This window comes from Falco naumanni, chromosome 1, assembly GCF_017639655.2.
Source record: "Falco naumanni isolate bFalNau1 chromosome 1, bFalNau1.pat, whole genome shotgun sequence".
NCBI classification, from domain to species: Eukaryota; Metazoa; Chordata; class Aves; order Falconiformes; family Falconidae; genus Falco; species Falco naumanni.
Genome location: NC_054054.1, coordinates 119,830,815 through 119,855,141, shown reverse-complemented (window position 1 = coordinate 119,855,141; position 24,327 = coordinate 119,830,815). Strand labels below are relative to the sequence as shown.

General features: G+C 57.7%; 2 protein-coding genes across 5 annotated transcripts; both read right to left on the bottom strand.

Moving 5' to 3' along the window:
• Window positions 1-687: 687 nt before the first annotated feature.
• Window positions 688-10,107, bottom strand: FDXR (ferredoxin reductase). Of its 2 annotated transcripts, XM_040581750.1 has the most exons (11): window positions 9,502-10,104; window positions 8,290-8,385; window positions 6,969-7,091; window positions 6,289-6,402; window positions 5,671-5,772; window positions 4,266-4,373; window positions 3,953-4,037; window positions 3,099-3,298; window positions 2,651-2,822; window positions 2,015-2,188; window positions 688-1,297 (listed from the first exon to the last, which is right to left on the bottom strand). In XM_040581750.1, exons 1-11 carry the CDS (start codon window positions 9,703-9,705, stop codon window positions 1,167-1,169), a joined length of 1,509 nt encoding a protein of 502 aa, XP_040437684.1. In that variant the 5' UTR covers window positions 9,706-10,104; the 3' UTR covers window positions 688-1,166. The 2 variants fall into 2 exon arrangements, with proteins under 2 accessions (XP_040437684.1, XP_040437685.1); XM_040581751.1 differs by lacking the exon at window positions 688-1,297 and having other exon boundaries at window positions 2,070-2,364; window positions 9,502-10,107.
• Window positions 10,108-13,219: 3,112 nt separating this feature from the next.
• FADS6 (fatty acid desaturase 6) lies at window positions 13,220-18,538 on the bottom strand. 3 transcript variants are annotated; one of them, XM_040581748.1, is made up of 7 exons: window positions 18,408-18,538; window positions 17,830-18,182; window positions 16,897-17,063; window positions 16,236-16,416; window positions 15,165-15,352; window positions 14,456-14,635; window positions 13,220-13,468 (listed from the first exon to the last, which is right to left on the bottom strand). In XM_040581748.1, exons 2-7 carry the CDS (start codon window positions 18,176-18,178, stop codon window positions 13,319-13,321), a joined length of 1,215 nt encoding a protein of 404 aa, XP_040437682.1. In that variant the 5' UTR covers window positions 18,179-18,182; window positions 18,408-18,538; the 3' UTR covers window positions 13,220-13,318. The 3 variants fall into 3 exon arrangements, with proteins under 3 accessions (XP_040437682.1, XP_040437683.1, XP_040437681.1); XM_040581749.1 differs by having other exon boundaries at window positions 17,830-18,098; window positions 18,408-18,522; XM_040581747.1 differs by having other exon boundaries at window positions 17,830-18,073; window positions 18,408-18,517.
• Between the last annotated feature and the right edge of the window lie 5,789 nt (window positions 18,539-24,327).

Genomic DNA, 24,327 nt, shown 5'->3' with positions numbered 1-24,327 from the left:
GGAGGGCTCAGTGGCGAAGGAGGTTGGAGATACAAACCTCTGCTGGCTGCCCTGGCCCGATTTACCCTCTGCCTCCATCATGGAGCCTAATTCGTTTCTAATCCAGAGCCACCAGCAACTGCCATTGTCACCATTTACACCGGTCAGAGGAGCAGATGCAGTCTTGCAGAGGCTGGGGACAGCGTGGGTGGCAGGATGGCCAGGGGAGGGGGCCACGCTGACGCGGCCCCTGCGCCACAGATAAAGAGGAGATTACAGCTCACGGCTTGTAATCTGGCTTAAAACCTGACACCGTCGCCATAGTCAATTTGGGCTAAAAGAAGCATTTAATAAGCTTCAAAACACACAGACCCAAAAAAAAACCCCAGCAGCGAATGAAGCGAAAGGGCTCAAGGCATTGCTTGCACCAGTCAGTGCTGGCAGGTACCAGCGAACACAGGATACCTCATGATCCGGAACAAGGCAATTACACGCTCGTTATCCCAAACCACCCCACAAGATAAACCCCGGCAGAGCCTGAGTTCTAACTGTGGGAGGCAGAACGCAAATGAATGCCCTTGCCTAGAGCTCACAACAAGCGAGATGAGCTGCCTTGACCTGGGACGTGTCGGTAGGAGACGCGGTGCTTGCCTGGCCGCTCCGAGATTAAGGCAGTCACAGACAAAGAAGCCAGACTCAAGTGGTAGGTCCAATTTAGCTTTCCTGGAAAGGTTTATTTAAAAAACAATTATTATTAAAAGACGACTGCTTGGGCACAAATGACAAGGCAACCATTTGGCTGGAGGCTTAAAGGGGACGCAGCAAGACACAAGGAAGTTTCTGTGTGCGACTTGTCCTGGGGAAAGCACCTGGCCAAGACCCCTGCCAGGTGCACATCTCCCCTTGCCCGCGCCAGCCAATGCATTAATGCTGGAGGGACACAAGTGACAAGAATCACCCCCAGGAGCGGCAGCCAGCTGCAGAGATGCGGGGCCAGCCAGCAGCCTCAGATGTTTTGAGACATTCACTTTGGGAACCCAGAGTTCATCATTAACTGGAGAGGTTAAAGTGTCACACACCTCTCCAGTGGCCACCAGCCCCAGGGCACAAACCCTGCGCTCCCAGTAACCTGCTGGTGTTGACACAGGATAGTACCAGCTGGACCAGTGCCATGCATCACTGCTGCTTTAGTGACCGATCAGCTGCAGCATCTCCTGAGGATCCACTATCTTCTCTCGGGGTTTGCCGGCAGCTTTGCCTCTTGCCACTTCAGCAGCATCTATCTTCTCCCAGTCCGAGAAGGAAACAGGACGGACCCCTGTGGTGATGGCGAGAGCCGGGAGAGAGAACTTAACTGTTAAGTAAAACTGAGCTCAGCCTCACCTCCCCATTAGCAGGGACCTGATGTGCCAGCAAACCCTGCCCTTTCCTGACACAGCAGCCAACTTCAGAATCACAAAGGAATAATAATTTTTAACACCATGAGGAGCGGGATGGCAGGTTCCAGTTGGCTCGGTCAGCCAGTCCTTTGTGAGCCGTAACAGAAGCGAGCACAGCACCACCTCAGGGGACAAAACGCTTCCAGTTCATTGTTAAACCTCAGGCAGTTAAGAGGCAAACCACACACACTTTAAATGAATGCCTTTAAACACAGCAACAGCAAATTACTCTCCTGGGCATTTTAATCTTGCCCCCAACTTTCCTGGAAGGATTACTAGGAAAATCACTCAAGAGCAACAGCTCGCTGTCTAGGCAGCCGACGGTGACATTTTATCCAAGGTCTGTGCTGCTTTTAATGGCCCTTCCCAGAAAGCGGTCCTTAACCTTAGCAATGACACCGAGTTTGAGAGAATTGAAGTCCTGCTCTCCCTGGGAGCAATGCAACGGCAGCACAACACATTTCCACGGTTCAGACTCTGCTCCCAAAACTGGCTTGCAGGACTCTCTACCCCAGGATACCCAGATCCAGGAGGAGCTGGGCTGCATCACACCTTCACGCCAGCTGCTATAGCAGCTCACACCCCCTCCCACTGACCTCGGCTGTGCAGGATGCTCTCCACGGCCCCAAAGCCTTCTCTGGAGGCGGACACGTCCAGCACGCCCGTCTTGAGATCCTCCAGCACAGACTGGGCCGTGTCAAAGCTGTCATTCATGGTGGTGATGATCACGCCCGTGGGTCCTCTCTTCACCCACCCGCTGCAGTACAGACCTGCACGGGCACACAGAGCAGCCAGGCTCGGTCCAGCACGTGGCCATGGACCCTCCTGGCTGCAAGTCCTTGCCCTGTCCCTGGGTGTCACATCAAGCACTGGGTGGTGGAAGCATCCACCCCTGTGGTGGGAAGAGCGCAGCCCTTCGACAGCGCTGTCACAGGGATCTGCGTACCTGCAGACCAGCACTAAGCAGCCGTACGGGCTGTATCGCTTTAGCAACAGACCCCAAGGCCCAGTAAAACCACCCTGCATAAAACCAGACACCCCTAACACGAGCTGGGAACGGGCCAGGTCTCAGCGCCTGACAGAGATGGCTCTTTTCCTCAGCTTCCACCCTCCGACTGAGGCATGCAGCCACCTTGTATGTGTGCCCTTGGTGAATGGAGCTTCCCACTCCAAAGCCCCCAACCCACCAGCTGTGCTCAGCATGTCCCACGCACATCCCTGCGGATACAGACCTGGGACACCCTCCACTCTGCCTGAGCTGTTGGGGATAACACCACGCTGGGTGTCGAAGGGTACCGCCGGGTCCAGCGGCAGGCTCCGGTAGCCGATGCTGCTGAGCACCAGCCCACACTCCAGCTCCTCCACATCTCCAGTGGGGACGGCTTTGGCAGAGTCACCCGAGCCCTGAGAGAGGGAGGAAGAGGCTGCTGAGCACCGGTCACCAGATGCAGAGCAGCAGCCTCCTCTGCTCCTCTTTGGCATCCTTGATCCCTGGGTATTTGCTAAAGGTCTCTCTGCAGCGCAGCGTGGAAAGAGCTCCCTTTCGAAGGGGAAAGGTTCTTGTCAGTAATACCGGCTTCCCCGAGAGCCTGCCAGCAGCCACTCCAAGCAGCCAGGGAACACAAAGCTGTCTTTGGAGAGATTCCCAAGGGCCATACCAGCCTCGCCACCAGCCCGTACCTCCAGGCGGGTCAGGGCCAGGCGGATGCCCCTTGCCTGCTTCCCATCAGCAGTGGCCAGCACCTCCTGGGGGCTGCGCTGGAACTTCAGACCCCACTCCCGGGGTGCCGCTGCCTGCGCCTCCATAGTCTTCTCCTCAGGCTTCTCCAGGGCTGTTTTGATCATCAGCTCAGTCAGTCGCTTCCTGGGCCTGGGAGCATCTAGGAAGAGAGAAAGAATTTCAGGACAGGAACCATGGCAAAAGCCCCCTGGGGGACAGCACAGAGCCAAGGCCAAGTCAAGGCAGTGTCCGTTTGGTAAGCGAGCGTCTATTTGGAGTTTGTCATGCCACTGCGAGTCCGAGAACTTTGAGATGACCAACTGCAAGTCAAAGTGACCAGAAGACCTCTTGAGGGTTGGGGCCAGTGGGACACACAAATCAAAGCCTGTGATTTTGCTGTCTAAGTGGTACTCAGAGGCAGCAGCCTGTGGAGAACACCAAGTCTCTGGACAACCCTAAATTCAGTGTTTTCTTTTGAGCTCTGCAGTAAGCTCTTAAATCAACAGCCTTGGGATCTCTCCTGCAAGGTTCCCCCAGCCCTCCTGAACCTCCTGCTCTTATCACTCGAGCGTAAGTATCACTCACAAGCAGCAAAGTAGCTGCAGAAACAAGAGAAACAAGTTGTTCCCTTGTCTTCATGGTCTCCTAGCACTCTGAGGACAAGCCACACCATGCTCACGTAGTTTTCACATCACGCATTAAGCACAGGGCAAGAATTTCTCTGATGCACATTCTGAGCATTCCCAGATCGCTCCTGGACACTCGCCTGTCAAGGTGAGGCCCTGTCTGGAGAAGCATGGCACACTTCCCTCACCTTTAACAGCATTTTTGAGGCCTGTGAAGTCAGCAGGGTTCAGGACAGGTCTGGTACCAGGCAGGTTTATCATCTCCCGCAGCTCCTAGGAATTGCGGGCAGGAAGATGTTACTTCCAGCACAGAGAGGCCATCCAAGAGCCCCAGGCCCCCTTCCCCAGCAGTCCAGGCTAGGAGCCAGCATATGGGTGCAGGAAGGAAGATGCCTGGATCCCCCACCCATCCCTAGACCACCTCTCCCCACCAGGGACAGACAGGCAGCCTGGGGCTCCACAGTGGGAAACACAGCTGCCCTCCAGCACCCTCAGCCGTACCTTGATAGTGAAAGCAACTTGGAGAGGTCCCCTCCTCCCAACCAGCCAGACACGCTTCACCTTGCTGCAGGCGAGAGCTGCCAGGGAGCTGTCAGTGATGTCTGTCTTCTGCAAAACGGAGACAGGAGAATGGGACGAGGGCAGATCTGGGGGGAAGGCAGAGCCTCTGAAGGTGAAAAATCAGCAGAAAAGCAGGCTCTGCATGCAAAGAGCCTGGGCGAGGATGGAAAATAAGTCATCTCCCTTTGCACAGAGCTATTTGCACAGCTGCTCCCTCATCACTGAACGTATTTTCCAAGGCCATAATGCACTAGAGGTAACGAGCCAGCACCTCGTGAGATTGCCTTGGGGGATCCACCCAAGCAGTTAACCTTGGGGCTAATGGAGCAAAGCCTTCCAGTGATCTTAATTTTGGGGTGCCCGCAGATGCTGTTGGGTGACTTCCCAGCTCAGGATCTGCAGGGATTTGGGTGAAACCCACTGCAAACCACAGCTCAAACCGCTGCCTGCCCACCCACCCCAGGCAGCTCCAAGCACAAACACAAGCATCACCAGGGCTCAACCAACAGTTGGCACCTCACAGCGACTCCATGCTCTGTTTCAAACATGTGTGTGTGTAGATCAGAAGATTTTTTCCAGAGAAAACACAATAGAAGGGACACCAGGTAACCAGAATAAACTATTCCAGACCAATATTCTTAATAGGAAACTGCCTGCACAGCCTGGCACTCATTTCCAGTGCCGTGTCCTTCACAGCACTGCTTCCCAGTTGGCTTTAGCCATTGGTTGGCACTGCCTCCAAGTTGTTTTGTTTGTTAATTTAATTTATATATTATTACAGGAAGTTGTTGCACAGCTGTAACAAACCTCATAGTGTTTCTCCAGGAGGGAGGGCCTTTCCTGCCAGCGTCTGGGGCAGCAGCTGTACAGAGCAGCTAGTGCACACCACCTCCCAGCTGTCTATAGGGGAGCACAGCAGGAAGAGGAAAGGGCCACCAGTGTGCCCAGTGCTACCAGCAGAAGCCAGGCTTCTGCCCCCAGCTACAGCAGAAAAAGATAATCCCAATAGGAGAAACTTCTAGTTTGGTGGGAAAGGGCAAGCAGCTCCTCCTTTGCTTCTTGTAGGAAAGGAAGGGATGAAGCTCAGTGCCCAGCTTTCTGGGTATCAGCAAGGCAACCCAGAGAGCTCTGCAGTGTTACCCACGGCACAGACACAGCCTGGGATCACTCCCTATGGACCGAGAATCCACGGGTGCACCCAAGAGGCAACAGCCTTCCCTGGGGAACGATCCCAAAGACAGGAGAGTCTGAATTTTTGCTGAGATGGGCGGGAACCAGCACCCACCCAGCAGGGAGCGAATTTGGGCCCCAGGCTGCCTTCATGGCATGTCCCCCTGTGACTCACCCTGAGGAGGCACAGCGGGGACAGGAGGATCCGGGCAATATCCAGCGCCACATTGCCGTGACCCAGAATCAGCGCCGTCTCACAGCTCAGGTTGGGCTTCAGCTGTGGGCAAAGACCCAGCTGTGAGCAAATCCACACAGCCTCCATGATATCCACCCCCCCAGACCCGCTCCCACCACTCAAATTCCCTTTCAACCCTCTTTTCCCCAAAAAGAGGAGATGCAGATGGGGAAATTCCACACCAGCCTCCTCCCCAAGCAGACTCAGCAAGGCAGCTGCTCTGGGCACCCCAGCCGATCCCGATCCCTCTCTTCCTGGGATGGCACCTCTGGGAACAGGAGCCGTTTTAACCAAAAAAACCTCCTCAGGCCAAAGCAGAGCATCACCCCCCCCCAGGTTCCCATCTGGCCCAGCCAAAACGTGCTGCCAACCTACAGAGCCAGCTAATCCGCTCTCACTGATGTGCAAATTGTTCACATTTCTACCATCTAAGAAGGATTTAACGTGGTGCCTGCTAATCTTTTCCAATTGCGGGCCTTTCAGGACTTAATCTGGAGCTGAATGCCTGCATTGGGATGCAGGACAGGGAAACACACAAAAACACACCGCTGTACTCACATCCCGGTTCTCGGGTAGCCCGTTGTACCAGCCCACGAACTCTCGGGCGGAATAAACACCGGAGAGGTTCTCACCTGGGATCCCCAGGACCCGGTTATCTTCAGCACCATAACTCTGAAGAGGGAGCGGGCATGGTCAGAGATGTCGCCGCGTGCAGAGTTTGATACCAAAACACAAATCTCCCCTTCCAGATGCTGCTGGGGACCCTGCACAGCTGCCAACCCTTCCCAGGGGCTGGGGTACTCTATGGAGGGGCTAAACACAGCCCAAGCACAGGAGCTTCATTCCACCCCATCCCCCCGGGCTCCAGGGCCAAACTTGAGCTCCTCAGGCCAAGGCAGAGCACAACAAGCCAAGGATTGAACAGGAGAGACAAATCCACGTCAGGCTGAAATAGGTATCGACCACCCCCCCCCATCATGGGGAAGAGGTTCCTCAACCACCGCCCCTTGCAGGGGGGTTTCAGGGAGCTGCATCTGATGCCACGCTCCAGCACATGCTCCGTGCAAGGCTTCAGACAAGCCTCCATAGCACCTGAGCTGTCCCAAGGCTGGGAGAGGCACCCAGAAATGCCTCATCCAAACCCCCTTCCCAAGATCCCAGCAGGGAACAACCCTGCAGACCTTCCCTGTGACTTCTGGGGAGCTCAGGCAGCCCCAGCTCTGAGGCACGGTACCCACCAGCACCACGGCGTGGTAAGCCTGCTGCAGCTCGGCCACCATGACGTCCCTCCCCACGGTGACATTTCCGTAGTAGGCACAGCGCTCCGAGCGCGCTGTCTGCGTGAAGGCATTGATCACGTTCTGTGAGATCAAACAAGCACCGGGGAGTTATGTTCAAGCCACAGCTGGGGCCAAGGCCTGCTGCTGTCAGCAGGTCCCCATTCCTGACACCCCAGCCTTGAGATGCTTTACCCCCTCTTTGAGTCAGTTATTCTGAGACTCTTATCTAACAACGGCTGCAGATAATTCATGGGGAAGATAAGCACAGCTGCGACTTGGCGCTCTTTCCGACACCCTTTGCAGAAAGGGAAACCCATTTTTTGCACCCGCCTGGGGAAAAGAGGACCCTTTCCATACGTTCAGCCCCTCTGAGTAAACCCTACTGTAGGAGAAAACTTCCCAAAGGTGAAGCTCGCAAGGAGTTCCACCAAACAACCTCTTCCACTGAGGGTGCTGCCTGCCAGACCCCCTCTGCCAGCCTCTCATCTCAGCCCTTCCTGAAACCTGCGTCATCAAGAGAGAACACAGGGCAGGATGGTGCCGAAAACCTTTTGTCTGAGCAACTGGGGCCACACAGGAAAACAACCACTTTTCCCCTGCAGCCCCAGCCAGACTCAGCCTTGTAACAGGACGGATATGCTGCCCCAAATCCACATCCATTATGTCCACTCCTCCTCTCTCAGCTCAATGGGATCCAGGCATTTTGGTCTGAGGATCTCCAGGGATGAGAGGAAACCACCACAAGATATTGCTGTGCCTGGTTCTCCTGTGTCCTACCACTCCAGCCACCTCTACCCCAGCTCAGACACAGCAGACACCCCTGGGTACAACTCACACCTGCTGCACGGCAAATGAAAATTTCAAAGAGCAACTTGGTTCAACTTCTCCTTGCCCAGCCACCGACAGCCCAACTCCATCACCCCTAATAGCAGATCTGGGTGCTCCCAGGCACCCAGAATAGGTACGGACTGAGCAGAGGCAAACAGCAACTGCAGCAAGTTGTCAAGATCCTGCTGGCATAAAGCTTCCTGGTACAAAGAAACCCATCTGTGCTGCAGGCCACGCTCACCAGCACCAGGAGCAGCACTTCCCATCACAAGCCCCTGGTTTTGACCTGCTGTCCAGAGCCCTAATGCCAGATATCCCATATCACCTGGCCACGGCCTGGCTGGGTCTCAGCACAGACACGGAGATTTGGACCTCCCCAAGCGTGACAGCCCCAAACCACGGCAAGCCCTGAGGCACCACAAAGGACAGCGACTGCCTCGCCTGCACCCACCTTCACCTCGGGGTGGTCTGGGGCCACCCCAAAACGGACAAGCCCAAAGGGAACAGGCAGCTTCTCATAGATGTCCACTTGGGCCCCGCCGTGGTGCTGCAGGAGAAGGAAATCACGGTTAAGGGATGAGGACAGAAAGGCCACGTGAGCCCAGCAGCTCAGCAGGGACACGCAATGCTCGCCCGCTGCTGGGGGAAATGCAGGGCAGGAGGGAGCACTGCACCAAGGCCAGAAACAGCCTCTTCCAGACTCTTCTATGCACAAGATGATGCTGTATCTGTTACTGCCAGCTCAGATGGCAAGGTGTAGCAGACAGCATGACTGCAAACACCATCAAGCAATCTCATGGGGGGCTCCATCCTCCAGCCCACCCCACAGTTCCTCTTCTACACTAAGCTGGTGGCTCCCCAGCACCCAGGGGGCTGACAGAAGAGCCCCCACACTGGCTGGGAAGCAGCCAGCACAGCACCCTGGGTGCTGGTGGACCTGCCAGGCTGTTTGCCAGCCCCTGGCAGAGGTGCCCATGCCCTGAGATTCCCCCTGAGCCGAGTCACCTCAGGGTCGGAGCTTTAGACAGATGTTTTGCCGCAAGGCTTTTGTTATCTTGTATTTTGAGTCAGCCTCTTCGGAGATTAAGCAGCCCTGAAATTTGTCCCCGAGGCTTAGTAAGAGCTATTTTCCAACACGTACCAGAGACAACACAGCACAGTTTAATGACGAGGTTAAGCTGCTGCATCTCTGGTCGGTGCCAGCAGCCCAGTTCTGTGCTCGGATCTCATTTTCCAACAGAGACCAGACTGCCCAAAGCGGGGGCGATTACAGACCCCAGGCGAAGGGTCACCCGAGGGCCTTAATTCAGCTGGGGGAGGAGGCACAGCAGGTCCCACACGCTCCCTGTCACCCACTGGGTGACAACAGCTCCGGGCGAGGCAGGTCTCTGTTGTTTATGCGATTCTCAAAATATCGCTGGGGCTGAACTGGCAGCGGCCTGGCGAGGCCGGGGCCGGCCCGAGGGCCCAGGGGCAGGGTAGCAGCACCCACCCCAGGCCAATGGGCCCAGGAGGCCTCCGTGGGGCTTGGGCTGCCCCCCAACACCGCCGAGCTAGCTGGGGGGGCTGGGAGCCCACCCCACCCCTCCCCGCCCCCCTCGGAGGCCGGCAGCCCCAGCGGGCAGGCCCCGGCCCTCACCGCCGCCCCCTCCCGCCCCGGTACCTTGAGGACGTGCTGAGCCGTGTAGAAGCCCGCGGGCCCGCTGCCCACCACGCAGAGGCGCGGCGCGGGGGCGGCCGAGGACAGCCGCCGCTGGAGCCCCGGGGAGGCCGAGGGCAGGGGGGGCGTCAGGCCGCGCCAGGCGCTGCCCCCCGGCCCGCCGCAGCCCTTCCTCCGGGCCCAGCACCGGCCCCCCACGGCGGCCATGGCGCGCAACCGGGCGGCGGCGGCAGGCCGGGGCTTATGTAGCGGCCCGCGGCGCGGCCCCGCCGCGGGGTTTGAGGCGGGAACGCCGGGAGGTCAAGGCCGGCGGCTCCCGCGCTCGGCCAAGCCCGCGGCCTTGGTGCTTGCGGCTGAGGCGGGACAGCAGGACCGGGGCCCGTGGCGCCGGAGGGGGGGGGCACCATAAAGCGTCACACCGGGGTGTCCTGGTGCCGGCCCGACGGGCCTCAGCGCGTACGGCCCCTCGCTGCCCCAGGGCTGCAGCACGGGCCTGCCGGGCACGGCTCCCGCAGCGGCCGGTTCCAGCTCCCCCGTAGCCCCGGTGCCGGCTGCCCCCGGGCCCCGCGGGCCGGGACACGTGTTCCCCCCGGCGCCGGCTGCCGCGGGACGCCGCCAGGCCCCACCCCTCACCGCGCGGGGCGATACCGCCCCTTCAGCACGCCCCGCCCCGTCGCATCCCAACAGCTGCCGCCCCGCCCCTCCTCCTCATGGACCAATCGCGAGGCGCCAGAGCGCTATGCTTAGCATAACCCCGCCCCCGCAGTGGCGTCTGGCCCCGCCCCCGCGCTGGCAGCCAATGGCGGCACGCCGTTGCCACCAGGGCTGTCCGGAAACGAGTCAAACCACCGAGAGGTAGGGAAGGAAAGGCCGTCTCATGGCCACCTGCGCCACCGCTCTCTGTGGCAAGGCCTCCGCGGTACTCTGCCTGCCTGGGGCTGCCCGCATCAGCATCATCCGTGCGGATGCTAATAGCGTGCGCCCCTTTATTGCCACGAGTGGTTAACTGCAGAGTTCTCCCGGGGGAAAACGATGCTCAGACTGATTTTAACTGCCCCCTATTCAGCCATCCACCCTTTGCCAGGAGAAACCCACAGCATCCCCTCAATAAAGGGTAAAGCATTACTGCCAGAGGCAGCAGATAAATGCTGCTGCCAGAGCTCCTGCCCCAGCTTCCCCCACGGTCCCTGCTTTACTTCCTTCTTAATTCTCACCACTTGGCTCATTTCAAACGCTACTTCTTACACCTCCCATGCTAGAGCACCCCGTCTTGCTTCAGACCCAGTGTAATATAGCAGGCAACAAAATAATCTCAGCGGGCCCAGGAGATGTTTAAGGGTTGTACAGATGCCAAAGCATGCAGGCGAGCACTAACAGGGCTTTTTAAAAGCAATTAAGACTGAAAGGAGTTTACAGCTAGAAGCCGATTTTAATAAGGGTCATAAAACCCACATGCTTTCTTGCACAGTCTTGAAAATTAGTTCATGGCTTTCTGCAAAGGCATGCTGAGAACGGCAGCCGGCCATATGCCTCTGTCTGCACCCGCTTCTTCAGGGTGTTTGCAGCAGGGGCCAGGATTTCAGATGGCTTTAAAGCCTGTGCCTGTGTTCCAAGCCCCCAGCCTGAGCTCAGCCCAGCAATTACCAACCCCATTGCCCAGAGAGGCGAGGCTGGAGGCTCAGTTCCAAATATCGGCATTGGTATCATCCACAAAAAACCAGCCGAGTTTAAATGTGGAGCATCTTTTGAGGCAGAAATCTGGGGGAGGTCTTTTCCCCATTAACCTCTGCTGTGTCTGTCACTTCTGACAGGGATTAATCCAAGTGTTTTGCAAATCACAAGTCATGTCCCGCTGGCGGAAGGACCTGTTAACACTTGCCTTTAGATGGCACTGCGTTAAACAATATCCATGAAATCCAGCTGTGAAAAGGGCTCTTGCTCCCAGCAGTACTTAGAAACGTTTTGGAATTGATGTCTTTGCAACAGGGGAGGAGAAAGTGCATTTTGTGGCCACAAGCGGGGACACGTGAGACTGAGATTACCCTGTCTGAACTGCAAGCACCGCTAACGTGTGCTCACCTCCCCCCTCTCTGGAGCCAGGAGTACCATTAATTTGGTGCATTTAGCATAATTCAGATGCTCAATTAAGAAATTAATCACGAAGGCAGGAGGGCAGCTCTGGGGAGGGTCTCTGCCATCCCTGAGCCTCAGCTGACCCCCCCAGGAGCACTTGGGCTATTTGGTCCAGCCACCTCCCCCGGCTTCCCCCCACCTATGGACACAGTGTAACCCATACTCAAAGGGCAAGAATTTGCCCTTTGAATGTTTCACAATGTCCTGGATCGATAACCTACATGGGGCTGGTTAGAGGTGACATGGCAATGCCACCAGCCCAGGGCAGCAGCATCCCCTGGGCCCCAGCCCAGAATAAATGAGTAATTCCCTGTTTCTGATTCCAAAGGGGACACACTGCACTGGTCCAGGGCCAGCTTTCCCCACCCTGAGTCTGGGTCTGGCTAGACAGGGACATGCTGTGGCCATCCCAGCTCTGGCCCCATGTCACAGTGGGCACACAAGGATACTTCTCTGGTGGGAGTGAGCATGAACTCGCACTTGGTGAAGGAGAACAGGGTGTGTGATGCCCCTGGGATGGAAAACACCACAGGCTGCCCGCTGCAGCCCTCAACCTGCCACGAGCCAAGACCAGGGCAGAGCATCCCTGTGCCTCGGGTCACATTTGCAATGTGGAGCCTTATAAATCCCAGCTGGGCTGGGAGGGGGTCCAGCCCTGGTGGGGGGACAGCACAAATCAGAGGGCAAAACCCCAGGCTCAGAGCAAAACCTCACAAACCCAGAGCCAGCACTGACTCCTGCACGGGTCCCACTTGGGCTGGTTGCCTTTTTCTGCTGCCAGCTCCCCACCATGACACTGGCCTGGACTTTGTCATCAGTTTTGCAGGTCTGGGACAGCAGAGCACCCAGGGAAAGCCAGGCACAGCGTCCCAGAGTGGGCTGGAAGCAGCCACGTGAGCATCCTGCCCACTGACTGCAGCACAGTGGGCTGAGTTCACCCCCCCTAAACAGGGAAAATCTGGTTTTTAGCTCTGATTTTGCTACTGAATTCTTGCAATAGCAACAATCAGGTATGGGGTCACCTCTGGCACCCCAACACAGATAATCCCACGTGGGGCAAGGGTCTTTCCCCAGCCCTGCCTTGGGCATCGTGGGCACCAGTATGACTTGCTCCAGCAACAAAACCCAACAATACAGAAGATCCACCTCAACGTATTAAGGCTGAATTTGCCAAATCGTTGGTCCTAGAAGGGACTGATTTACTCCAGTCAGGCAAAGCACAGGCAGCAGTGATTGCAACCCCCTTCCCACGATCCATCCCTTCACTGAGCTCCTGACCACACATTTGCAGCTCCATCCTACAGATCCTGGTGGTTCTCAGCCATGACCCACCTCCAGATGCCCCAGACACAGCGCCACATCCCAGCCGCATCCCCCATGGTCCGGCTGCAGCGAGACCCCAGCCAGCAGATGGGGGGTTTCCCCTCCCCAGGCATGAAAGCAGAGTGGATAAAACTAATCCCTGGCTGGGAATAACTGGGGGGGGACCCCCCCTTTTTCTGTCCCCAGCACTGCACCTCCCAGCTCTCCTCCTGCAGTGGCTCCATGCATCACTATCTAGCCAAAAGCAAGACATCGGGGAGAGATGTTTCCTACACGATGGCTTTATGGAGGCGTTTGTCTGTGTAGCCCCGATCCTGCTAACACCAACCCTGATGCAAGCCCCCCAAGTCCTGGGTCCCTGTCCTCACTGGATGCCCACCAGCTCCGTGATGGGTGGAGCATGGACCATCAGCTCTTCATATCTCTGGAGGAAAAGTCGGAGCCTGGAGGCGTAGGTGTCCTCATTGTATGGCAGCTTCTTCTGCTTCAGGTACTGGGAGACAATGGGTTTGATCTGCAAAGACAAAGGCACAGTCACCTCTGTGTGGCACTAGTACAAGTGTCCCAGCCTGAGGCATCGCTGAGCTCCCTGCAAGGTGCCCAGAAAACCCATCCCCCATGCCCAAAGCAGGGCTGGAGCACCAACCATAAGATCTTTGCATGAAAATTAAGAGGAAGGTAGTTTCCAGTTGCAGCAACACAGGGATTCCACCCTGGCAAAATGCCTTTGCAGGGCTCTGGATTAGGTGAGATGCCCTAATGAGGCTTTTAATGAGGGCCAGCCACGCATGCTCATCACTTGCACCCATACTTATCCTCAATGTGGACACACAGCCAGCTCGATGGCAGGGCTGGGAGGCTGCCGCCAACTTAATTACCCCTTCCCTGCAACACGCCTCTGCAGGAGGCTGGTCCTACCAGCCCCGTGAGCTCGAGCAAAGGGCAAGACCTGAAATCCACTGGTGCTCCTGCTCCCTCTGTTCCTATTACTTATTTTTCCCTGTGACTTGAGACTGAACATAAATGCACAGCACTAAATGAGTAGAGATACCAAAGGGCAGCAGATAGATCTGCCTTGGGACCCCCTCGAGCCGGGGCAGTGCTCAGAGTCCACGTTTGGAACACATGCCACACCTCAGAGCAACAAGTAAGGGCACGACCAAAATTATAGGAGGTTTGCCTGGACGTTGGCTGAACCAAAAGCCAGACTGTGCAGCACTGGAGATACTTTCCCAAGGGAAGAGTTGGGAGGATCCTGGGAGGCTGCTGCAGGCTGGAACTGGGACCAGGGGTAGGAGCAGGGAGTGGAAACCCAGGAGAAACTGGAGTGGGGATAGAGGGAGGTGGGTTAGGGGCTGTTGCGAAGCAGCGAGAGATCTCTAGCATGGTGGGGACAGCACAGGGAGGTCTGGTGGCAGGGAGAGGAGGTGGTGGGGAGATGGCTGGTCTCGTCCCCATGTCATCTCACAACATGTTAACCCACCCCAGGGGGCCATCTCACCTTCAGGCACATGTTGTCAGAGAGGCTGGGGAAGAGGTGATGCTCCACATGGCAGCTGATGAGCGAGTGGCCGAAGGACCAGTCCAGCAGGATGTTGCGGGGCAGGTTGAGGACTCCCAGACTCATGAGGTGGATCCGCTTGGGTTTCCGATCGGCCGCAAACATGGGGAGGCCGATGTGCTGCGAGAGAGGTAGGATGGGGACCCTGTGCCACCCACCATCTCTCCCCTTCCCAGCAGGGGCTCTGGCTATGCCAGGACACAAAGGTGCTGGCCAGGCTGAGCCACATTTCGGGGTTTGGCCGCCAACCCCAGAGCTGGGTTTGCCCATGGAGCCACCAAGGAGCACCCAGGCTCTGTCCCTGCAGTGCACCCACACTTTGAGCCACCAACCTCCCTCCATCCCAGGACCTGTAATACCACCTGCAAACACACCACCCCGGCCCCTGAATCCTGCAAGCCACTGCAGAGGACATCACCCCGTGCACCCACCTGCCCTGATGTTCTCTCAGGGCCACCACTTCCCACCCCATCACCACTAGCCTGATCCTCCCCATGACGACATCAGCATGAGGGAGGCAACGCTGAGCCTGCTTGCCTTAAGCTGACACAAGCTCCAGCCAGCAGTGTCAGGGCTCTGTCACCAGCGCTGGGTGGTGGCTGGCCTGTCTCCAGCACCATTGGGACATCTTGGAACCTCAGGGCTCTACCTGGAATATGTTGACGTGGATGTAGGGATGGGCCAGGAGTGAGCGGGTGAGCAGCATGCAGAGCAGCGCGGACCATGATGACTGGAAGCCTGAGACGTGGAGCAGCAGCCAGTAATGGCAGTAAAGACCTAGAAACATGCAGCAGAGGGTCCGGAGAGCTGCTTTCCACTTCACGTTCCTCAACAAATCTGCACAAGGAAGAAGAGGCAGCACATGGGAGAGGTGCTGACGCTTCCCTGCCATCACTGCTGCTCCAGCGGGCAGGCTGCCCATCATGCCAACAACACTGCAGCCCAGCCTAGCCCATTCCTTATCTCTCCTTCCCCATCCTCCAGGCTGACCCCAATCTCCCAGCCCTGCCGACCTGCTGGGTTCTGGGGCTGGAGCCCAGAGCCCCCCAGGGCAGTGCCCTGTGGGCTGCAGCCCTGGCAGTGGGTCCAGCTGTGCATCATCACACAGGGATTTGGATGCGTCTTCGTTTCTTACAGTTTGCCAAGCAATTGTCTGCACTTTTGGCATTGTCCAGAGCTGTGTTGTTCAGCCCAGAGGGCTGGGCTACCTCAGCCTCTTAGTATTTTCTGGGCTTTTCTCCCTGATTGTTTTCTGGCACCAGTATTTCCTCCGAGTCACTGCTTTGCCTGCCTGACCTCATTGTATCCTGCCCTCCACAACCCCATTCCATGTGCAGTCATCAGAGGCACCCTGTGTGATGCTCTGACCAGCCACAGACCTACGTGTGATGCTGAACCCTGCCTTGGCCAAGGGTCTGAAATAACGGAGAGCAAATCTGGGGCACTTCAGGCTCAAGATGGCTTTTGCCAGAGCTTTCAACATCCAGCACAGGAAAATATGAAGTGTTTTCTGAGCACCAGCAGAAAGGAGAGATACAGGAGATGCCCTCCCCAGAGCAAGTGCAGCATCGCCTGCCTTCACTGCAGCCCCGTGTCCTACAGGCTGGCATAGTTAATATGATGCCTCCAAACCAAGCAGGACCTTTTGGTGGGCTAAGACCTGGACAGAAAGGAGCTCAGCATACCCAGCACCCCGTCCCAAGGTGGCTGGGACACGTACCAAGTGCAACCAGAGGGGTTAGGATGGGCACTGAGAGAGGTGCGATGAACATGTAGACATAACGGTTCAGGAAAGGAAGCTTCCAGGTGCTGGAGTCCCCCAGGCCGATGACATTGGTGTAGCCGTGGTGGATCTTCACATGGTTGTAGGTGGCCTGCTCGACTGTGAAAGCTGAGCAGAGCTGGGAGGAAAGAGAAAGGAGAGGTGATGCTTACAGCCACAGCGCCAGGGTCAGGCACTGCCTGGCTTGGGCTCATGGGAGAGGCACCCAGGGGAGATGCTCCGCACCCAGTAAGATGCACCCAGGGGAGATGCTCTGCACTCCATAGGCTCTAAACCAGTCCGAGAATGGACTTCTTCAGAGTTAAGCACTGGAAACCATTCCCACCGTTCCCCACAATGTATTGCCCTGCTCTGCAGCCCCACAGCCAAGGGGACCAGCACAAAACCCCACAGCCTAGTGCAAGCCTCACAGGCAGGGATGTTCCTGGTGCTCCTAGTCAAGTGTTGCTTTTCATTTAATTCTCCCACACATGAATCAGGAAGGGTTTGGATCCATCTTGTTCTCCAGTGGCTGTTCCTGAAGGGCTCAGGGGGTGCTGGCAAGGCGTTGATGGGACTTTTGGGGGGGCTGCCACCCAAACCCCATAGCCCTGCTAACCTCAATGAAGAAGATGGCCCACACTTTGCTCCAGGACTTGGACTCGGTCAAGGCATTGTGGCTGGCCAGATGGCTGCCCTTCACCGTCAGGGTGTGATGCACCACGCCGAGGGTGAGGACACCCGCCAGGAAAGGGATGGCCTGGGATGACCGTAGGCACAGGAGCCCTGTGGAGAAACCAGCCAGGCAGGAGCTCGGCCACGCACATGTACTGCAGCCCTCCTTGCATCTGAGCCGGGCTGGAGGTGTTGCTACACCCAAACCTGCCAGCCATTGCCCTAAACCTGTTTTTCAGATGTAGTTACAGGTATTTAAACTACCTGAGCCAGAAAGCTTCCCCCCACCGCCCTGCACAGCTGGACAAGCCAGGCTCGCCATCCTGCTGAAGGTTTGCCCATTTCCAGCCACGACGGCACCGGGTGCTGCTGGTGCCAGGTCGCATCCTGCAGCTCTGGCTGGGATCCCACTGCTGACAAATATGACTCTGCCAGCATTTCAGCAACCCCAGGAGTTCAAAAGCAGGAGAAGGCACCAGCTGCATTTTTCTAACCATGCTGCTGGAGTCCCGCACTTGACCGTGTCCCCCTGCACTCACCGTGGCTGGGGCCACTGCCACCAAAACTGCCAGGGTTTCTCTGCCCCATGGCAGGGCATGCCACTCACTGTCCTGCCCTGTGCCCATCTGCCTGGGCACTGTCCCCCACGCCAGGCTGTACCCTGGGTGCCACTGTCACCTGCTGCGGCTTCCCAGCAGGGTCAGAGTGCCCCATGGCACAGGGTGAAGGGGTAATTGCAGCTTTGTCACAGGCTTAATAGGCTGCTAATAGGCTTCCAGCACAAAGTTGTACCAGCAGTGCAAAAGCTGTGAGGAGGCAGCGGGACACCCCCCCAGCACCCCTCTGGCCGCGGTTTAGGGGGGTTGAGCCAGGTTACCTGCTGGGAGCAGGAGGAAGCTGCAGGCGAGGATGCTGACGTCCACCCCGTGCCGTTCCCACCAGCTGCTGCTCTTCACCACCTTCTGCACCAGCTCCGAGAGCTCAGCCATCAGGGCTTCCTCGTGTCGCTCTGCTCGTGGCGGGGCCCCCTTGGGCGTCACATCCCTGTCACCCAGCGCTGGCTCCAGCTCCCAGCACTCTGCCGTCACCTCCATCCTGCTGCCATTGGGCGCTGGCATGCCCTGGAGCGAGGGGTCCCCCGTCGCCCTGAGGCAGGGGGTACTGCTGACCTCGCCGCTGGCCTGCTGTCCCCTCTGCCTCACTGGGTCCCCTTCCTCCAGCGGCATCTCCCTGCCGAGCAGAGGCCACCCAGGGTGGCACCCGCAGATGAGCACCCGCAGCACCCCGACCCACCGCAGACAGGCTTCCCGGCTCCCGCTGCCTCCGAAGGACGTGGGAAGGACAGGGATCCAAAAAAGCAAACAATCCGAGGAAGACGCAGCCAGCAGAGACGGCCAGAGAACCACCCAGCCTCCCACCCCAGGGACACCCCGGCCACCCCAGCCCCCTACTCACGCCAGCCCCGGCACGGTGGCTCTCCCAGCGTTGGCTGTCCAGGGCGGCCAGCCGGAGCGGCACCGCACAGGGTGCTGTGCAGCAACGATTTGGGGAAGGGAGGAGCAGGGGAGGACGGGGAGGAGGGAGAATGCAGATTAGCGATGGCAATAATCTGCCTTGGCGGCCCATTTCAGGGAGCAGCCGTTGTGGCGGGGCCGTGGGGAGGATGCTCGGCGGAGGGCACGGGGAGGCGAGAGCAGCGGAGGAGGGAAGGAGTGGAAAAAAGATGGAGAGAAGCAGTGGAAACGCTGGAGGCGAAGGAGCCAAGTGCCAGAAATAGCTGCGAGAAACCCAAGCGGAGCACTGAGGACAGGGATAGGGTTTCGCTTCTGCCGGAGAGGGGGAAGCAAAGGTTGCCTGGCCCACAAGGGAAGGATTTTGGGGAGAAAGGCAGCCTTACCGGCAGCAGGGAGCCGGCTGCGGGAAGGAGGGGCAGCGCACGGCTGCGCGGCTGCCTGCCCAAACTGCTGCTGCTGCGGAGCCGCTCAGCACCCTCGTCTATGCTGGGGGGGATTGCTGAGCCCCGGGACACCTGCCAGGGACCAGGGCACCCCAAATCTGTGCCCAGCAGCTGTTGCACCCAGCCCTGACACCCACAGAGTCTCTCTTCCCCTCTGGGCTGTTTTTAGGAATTTCTTAAGAATTTCCTCCCTTTTCTATCTCTGCCTCATAACTAATCACCCAGACACAGCACAGGCTCCCCAAAAGCTTTGGGGATGCCTGTGCACAGACCGGGACCTTCTGAGCCCCATTTCTTTATGGAGGAAGGCTAAAAACACGTTGATTCTTGGTGTGGCACTGGATGTCTTCTTGCTTTGTTATTTCTCCTAACCAAAAACTGAATCAGCCCAACTGATCCTCCAAAACCTTGATGAACACTGACATCTAGCTAATCCATAGCTGGTTTGCTATACCCATCACCGGGTTACCCCAGCCCCAAACTGGCACAGGCTCAGCACGTCACTGCAGCAGCTCACAGGAAAGAAAACCTTGCACCCAAGTTTTGCCAAGTCCTAGGGGATTGTCATCATACCCTGGGGGAAAAAAAAAACCAAAACCCACAAACAAAAAACCAATTTAAAAAATCACATCTACTGCAAAAGGGACAGAGCTGAGGGTGCGTTAGAGACCTGCTGAGGTTTCATTTCTGCTGTAAGAGCTTGTATTACGAAAGATCATTTCCAGAGCCAGGGGTACTAACGAATTACAGCAGTGTCTGAAGGCCAGCAAGCTGCAGGGACAGCTGCAGCTGGCCAGGTCAGGGATTCCTTCTGATACACAGCACAACTCTCATCACCCACTTGCTAGCGAGGGAAGTCTGTGGCCGGGAGAGCACCTATGGGTGCTGCTGGGCCAGAGGGAGGTGGGTGTCAGACCCAAGGGGTGCATCAGGTGGGGCTGCTGGGTCTGATGCCTTCGTTACCTTCATCACACCTAGGACATCACCATGAGGGACAGCAGGGTGATGAATCTCCGAGGGTGCTGGGGCTGCTGCTGTTCAGCAGGGCTAAAGGTGGGTGGTGGTGGAGCTGCCATTGCACAAGGGCAGGACAGGGCAGAACTGGTTATGTGATGGCAGCTGAGGAGGAGGTGAGGATCAGCCCCACATCCAAGACCAACATGAGCCAGCAGGATCCCACCGCAGCTTGTAGGGAGCGTGCCGGTGTGCTTGGGCAGAGGCAGGCACATGGCATTGCTCGGTCCTGTGCTGCCGCTGGGACCAGGGACCACCTGGGAGAAGAGGAGAAATAGTGGGCTGAAAACCCTGCGGGGGAGGCTGAGTTTTGGTTTCTGGGGAAAACTGTCAAATCCCTAAGAGCCTCTTCCTTTGAACTGCAGCAAAGGTGGGAGTCACGATGCTCACAGCAGAGCAGCAGCCATAAAGAGAGTTTGCAAAGCCACAAGGCAGGCCAGCAGATTTGGGGTTGTAGCCCTAAAGCCGCTTCCTTGCTGAGTTCCATTTTCAAAAAGAAACTTTAACCTCAATTTACATCTGATTTTCCACCACACACATGCAAAGCCATGCAGTCCCACTGACCCAGCTGAGATTTTAGGGATGAAAGGAGATGCTGACTTGCCCCTTGCGCTGTGGATGCAAACACCTCCAATTTAGCAGGAAAAATACGTTAAAGACTCAGAAATCCTGCGGCACGCAGCAGGGCAGCTGGAGGGGATCAGCATAATCCCTGGAGCAGCAAGCTCTCGCCAGTGGCTGCTGACCCTGCAGCCATCCCTCACCCCAGGCAGCATGGGGGTCCCGTGAGCAGACCCCACTGCCTCCACAGGCAGCTGCTCATCCCAAAGGAGCCCCAGGGATCGGGCCCCTGCTGCTGCCCTCGTCCAGCCTCCAGCCCCTCTACCCACAGGACAGAGCCCAGTCCCAGCTGGCACCTGGAAAGGCCAAATCTGGCCCCCAGGGTGGTCCTCCCATGTCACTGCCCCTAAACAAGGGGAAAACTGCCCATTTTAGCGTGGCACAAGGACACACATACCAGGCTGGCAGGACCCAGCAGCCACAACTGCTCCCTGCTGATCCCTCTGAGGTTCCCTCAACCTGTGGGCAGAGCACACCACAGCCCCCAGAGGGGCCTTTTCCAGCCCCAAATCCAGGAGCTGTTTGCAAAAGTTGCAGTATTTGCACCCCAGGGCTGTGGTGGGGGGCAGAGCCCCCATGGCAGCCCCTCTGTCCCTACAGACACCCACCCTGTGCACCCTCCTCCTCCTCCTGCCCTGGGGAGGAAGGAGCAGGCTGCAGGAGCTGGCAGTGGGGCACCATCAGCTCCCCTGGTGCTGCAGCCAGATACCCCAAAACCACCATCCCCTTTCCCCTGGCATCACCAGGGCTGCAGAGATTCACTTTTTTAATACCTGGATTTGGGTGGGGTTTCCAGCCCCCTCTTTCAGGCCAAGCACATTTGAGTAATTAACTTAATAAGGATTAATTATCACCATCCTCTCCCCAGCAGGGAAAGCTTAAACACTGTCCTCTTTTCTTTTGGGGGTCTGGCAGAGCCACGGGGTCCTCAAGAAGGAAAAATGTGTGTGTTTAACACCTCACCCCAGTCCTCCTCCGAGCCCGACGGCCGAACCAGCAGCTCCATCTGCAGGCAAAGCCCTGTCTCCATCACCCCGAAAGCAGCTCCGTCCCCCCAGATTCAGGCCCTGGCACAAGGGTGTTTGGCACATCCCAGGTTCCATGGCCAAGCAGCTCCCATGGCTGCTGCCAGGCTGGGAGCTCGGCTCTGGTTCCCACTCACCCACCCGCAGTGGGGTTGCCCCACGGCCAGCCAGGCCACCCCAAACCCTCCATCCCTGTGGGGCTGTGGGATGAGGAAAGAGGGATGAGCTCGGGAGCCTTGGGGCAGGCACCAGAGGGAGTTGCAGCTCCGTGCAACGGCTGCTCTTGCTGTCATTTTGCCAAAAGAGCAGGAAGCTCAGCACTGGGCTGGTGGGCTCCCAAAAGGCGAGACCCAGCCTGACCCCTGTGCTGGGGCAAGGAGCTCTCAGCAGGTGCCGGGGGTGGCACCGCCAACAAGCCCCAGCCCGTGGGGTGCAAAGTCCCCTCCCAGGGACCAAGACCTTGGGTGCAGCCCCAGCCTACCTCCAAGCTCCAGCAGTGCCCGGCTGGGACGGGGCTGGCAAGGGTGGTGAGATGCCGGATCCGTCTGGGGCCATTCAGTAGCTCACGTGCTCCCAGCCCTGCTGGGACGTGGCAACGTCATGCTTTTTAGCCTTAAATAAGTACCCTCCTGAGATGTCCCGTTGTTTGCAGGGCACAAAGGGCCACTTCGGGCGATGGAAAACTTCCTGCTTGTGCTTGGCAGCTCCAGGAAAAAACTGGATCCCAGTGCTGGCTAATCTGGGCGATCTGTTTGCGCCAGGCGGCACGGCACAGACCAGACTGCGGTGAGACAGAGCAAGCAAAGCCATGCTGCCCTCTCCCAGGTCATGCATGGGCTGCCAGGGAGGCACCATGGACGGAGGCCAATGGTCTTATCCAGGCTCTGTGTTGGTCCAGCGCTGCCTTGCACCGCCCAGCACCTTGGGAGGGAAGCGGATAAACAACAGAGCCCCGCAAAGGGTACTGCCCAGCCAGAAAGGGGGTGCAAACCCCACACCCCCAGTGTCATTCACACCATCCTTTGCATTGCTGCCGTGTTTTTCTCATCCCTGTTTGACCCCCAGAGGGGTGCTGGGGGGTCGCACATGGGGAACGGCTCTGTTAGCCCTCAACGATGCTCACTTTGGGGTGAGAACAGTTGGGATTTACCTACCAGCAGCAGGCAGGTATGGAGGTATCAGTTTAGCTCCTTGGTGCTACAAGCTTTAGGGGCCACAAGGCATGGCAGGACTTAAGCCCTCCCAGCTCTGCGGATGGGACGATGGTTCTCCAGGTCCTGGCCAGGGCAGCGTGCTGCTGTGCCACAGGGATGGACCACCATGAGCATCCCCCACCTGCAGAGCAGGGATGGACCCACAGGACTGCCCGTGCAGAGTGGGGGGCTCTTCCTTGTGTGGGGTTGGACACATGGCAGATACCAGCTACACCACGGAGGGGAATGCAGCCACCTTCCTTCTCCCCTTTTCAGCAGCCATCTGCAAACACGAGAACCCTAAGGCTCAGGACAAGCCCCAGGTGTCAGTCCCTGCCTTCCCAAGGCTGCAGGGCCAGGTGAGACCCGCAGCAGCAGCTGGTGCAGGAGGTTTATTCAAAGCATATGAAAACCAAACCCGGTGTAAATCCCAGCCCCGAGCCCTCAGACATTCCTGCCCAGGGCTCAGAGTCACAGCACCAAAACCCATCCTTGCCCATGAGCACCCCAAATGCCTCCAGTGACTTGCTGCACATCCACCACCGCCTCTTTCAGCCACCACCGCTGGAATATCCCGATACCGTACCCAGACCATGTTTTCAGTTTTATATATCAGCAATGAATAAAGCAGTTGTCATCCACCCCTTGCTGCAGCCTGGCTTAATTTCCAAAGCCTGGCTGGAGGTGTCAACTAATCACAGACTTCCTCCACTTAGCAGCTCAGGGCGAAGGTAATCACTGGTTTGGGTGCCTCTGCTCTTGCCCGGACCGAAACTGCTTGCCCCCACCCCTCGGTCCCTGGCGTCACTGCCTGGCCTGGTGTTACCCAACACGGGCGCGCGGTGGAGATGCCACGAGCTCTGTCCCACTCTGCTTCCAAAATGCCGAGCCTGCTGCTGGTGGTGCCACCAAGGGATGGCCAAGCCCTCTTGCTCACCAGCCTGGCAGCCCTTCTGCGACCCTGGAGGACTGGGGGTCCTATCCTGGCAACGATGGGTCCCAAGGAGGGAACCAGCCATTGCTCCAGCGCCAGTCATCAGCCAGCGATTGGAAAAACACTCCTGGGAGCAACATTGCACCTCCAGTCATCAAAAATGAAATACATTTTCCCTTGCAACCACAGAAATGCCCAGCCCAGCCCCCAGCTCCCAGGTGCCCTCTTGGTCCCCAAGGCAAAGCCACCAGGGCCATCCATGCACGTGTCCCCGTGGGCAGGCACCCAACCCGGCAGCTCCCTGGCAGCCGCCCACACGAAACTTTTACCATTCGGTGCAGGTAGGGTAACTCCAGGCTCCATCCTCTGCCCTCTCTAGGAAAGAGGGATGTTCCCAGCCTCCTCGGCACGTGGAGGGAGGATGAGGACCCCGGCGAGGTTGTGCCGGGGGGAATGGCACTGCCCGGCACTTGCTGCCTCGGGCTGATCTGTAGCCAAGCGAGGGCTGTTTGCCGGGATGGCTCCATGCCACTATCCACAGCTGCTTTTCAGGGCCAGGTCTCCCTGCCAGCTTCGTGGGCCAGAACTCTCTTGCTTTCTTCCCCAGGAGTACTTGGACACGCTCTTGCAG

Coding starts and splice junctions, on each gene's coding strand:
- FADS6 (XM_040581748.1), bottom strand. CDS start 18,178: ATGCCGCTGGAGGAAGGGGACCCAGTGAGGCAGAGGGGACAGCAGGCC. Junction 16,417..16,896: donor GGGCCATCTTCTTCATTGAG/GTTAGCAGGGCT, acceptor CTTTCCTCCCAG/CTCTGCTCAGCTTTCACAGT. Junction 15,353..16,235: donor AACCCCTCTGGTTGCACTTG/GTACGTGTCCCA, acceptor TTCCTTGTGCAG/ATTTGTTGAGGAACGTGAAG.
- FDXR (XM_040581750.1), bottom strand. CDS start 9,705: ATGGCCGCCGTGGGGGGCCGGTGCTGGGCCCGGAGGAAGGGCTGCGGC. Junction 4,038..4,265: donor AAGTTGCTTTCACTATCAAG/GTACGGCTGAGG, acceptor CGCAATTCCTAG/GAGCTGCGGGAGATGATAAA. Junction 2,189..2,650: donor CAGAGTGGAGGGTGTCCCAG/GTCTGTATCCGC, acceptor GTGCCCGTGCAG/GTCTGTACTGCAGCGGGTGG.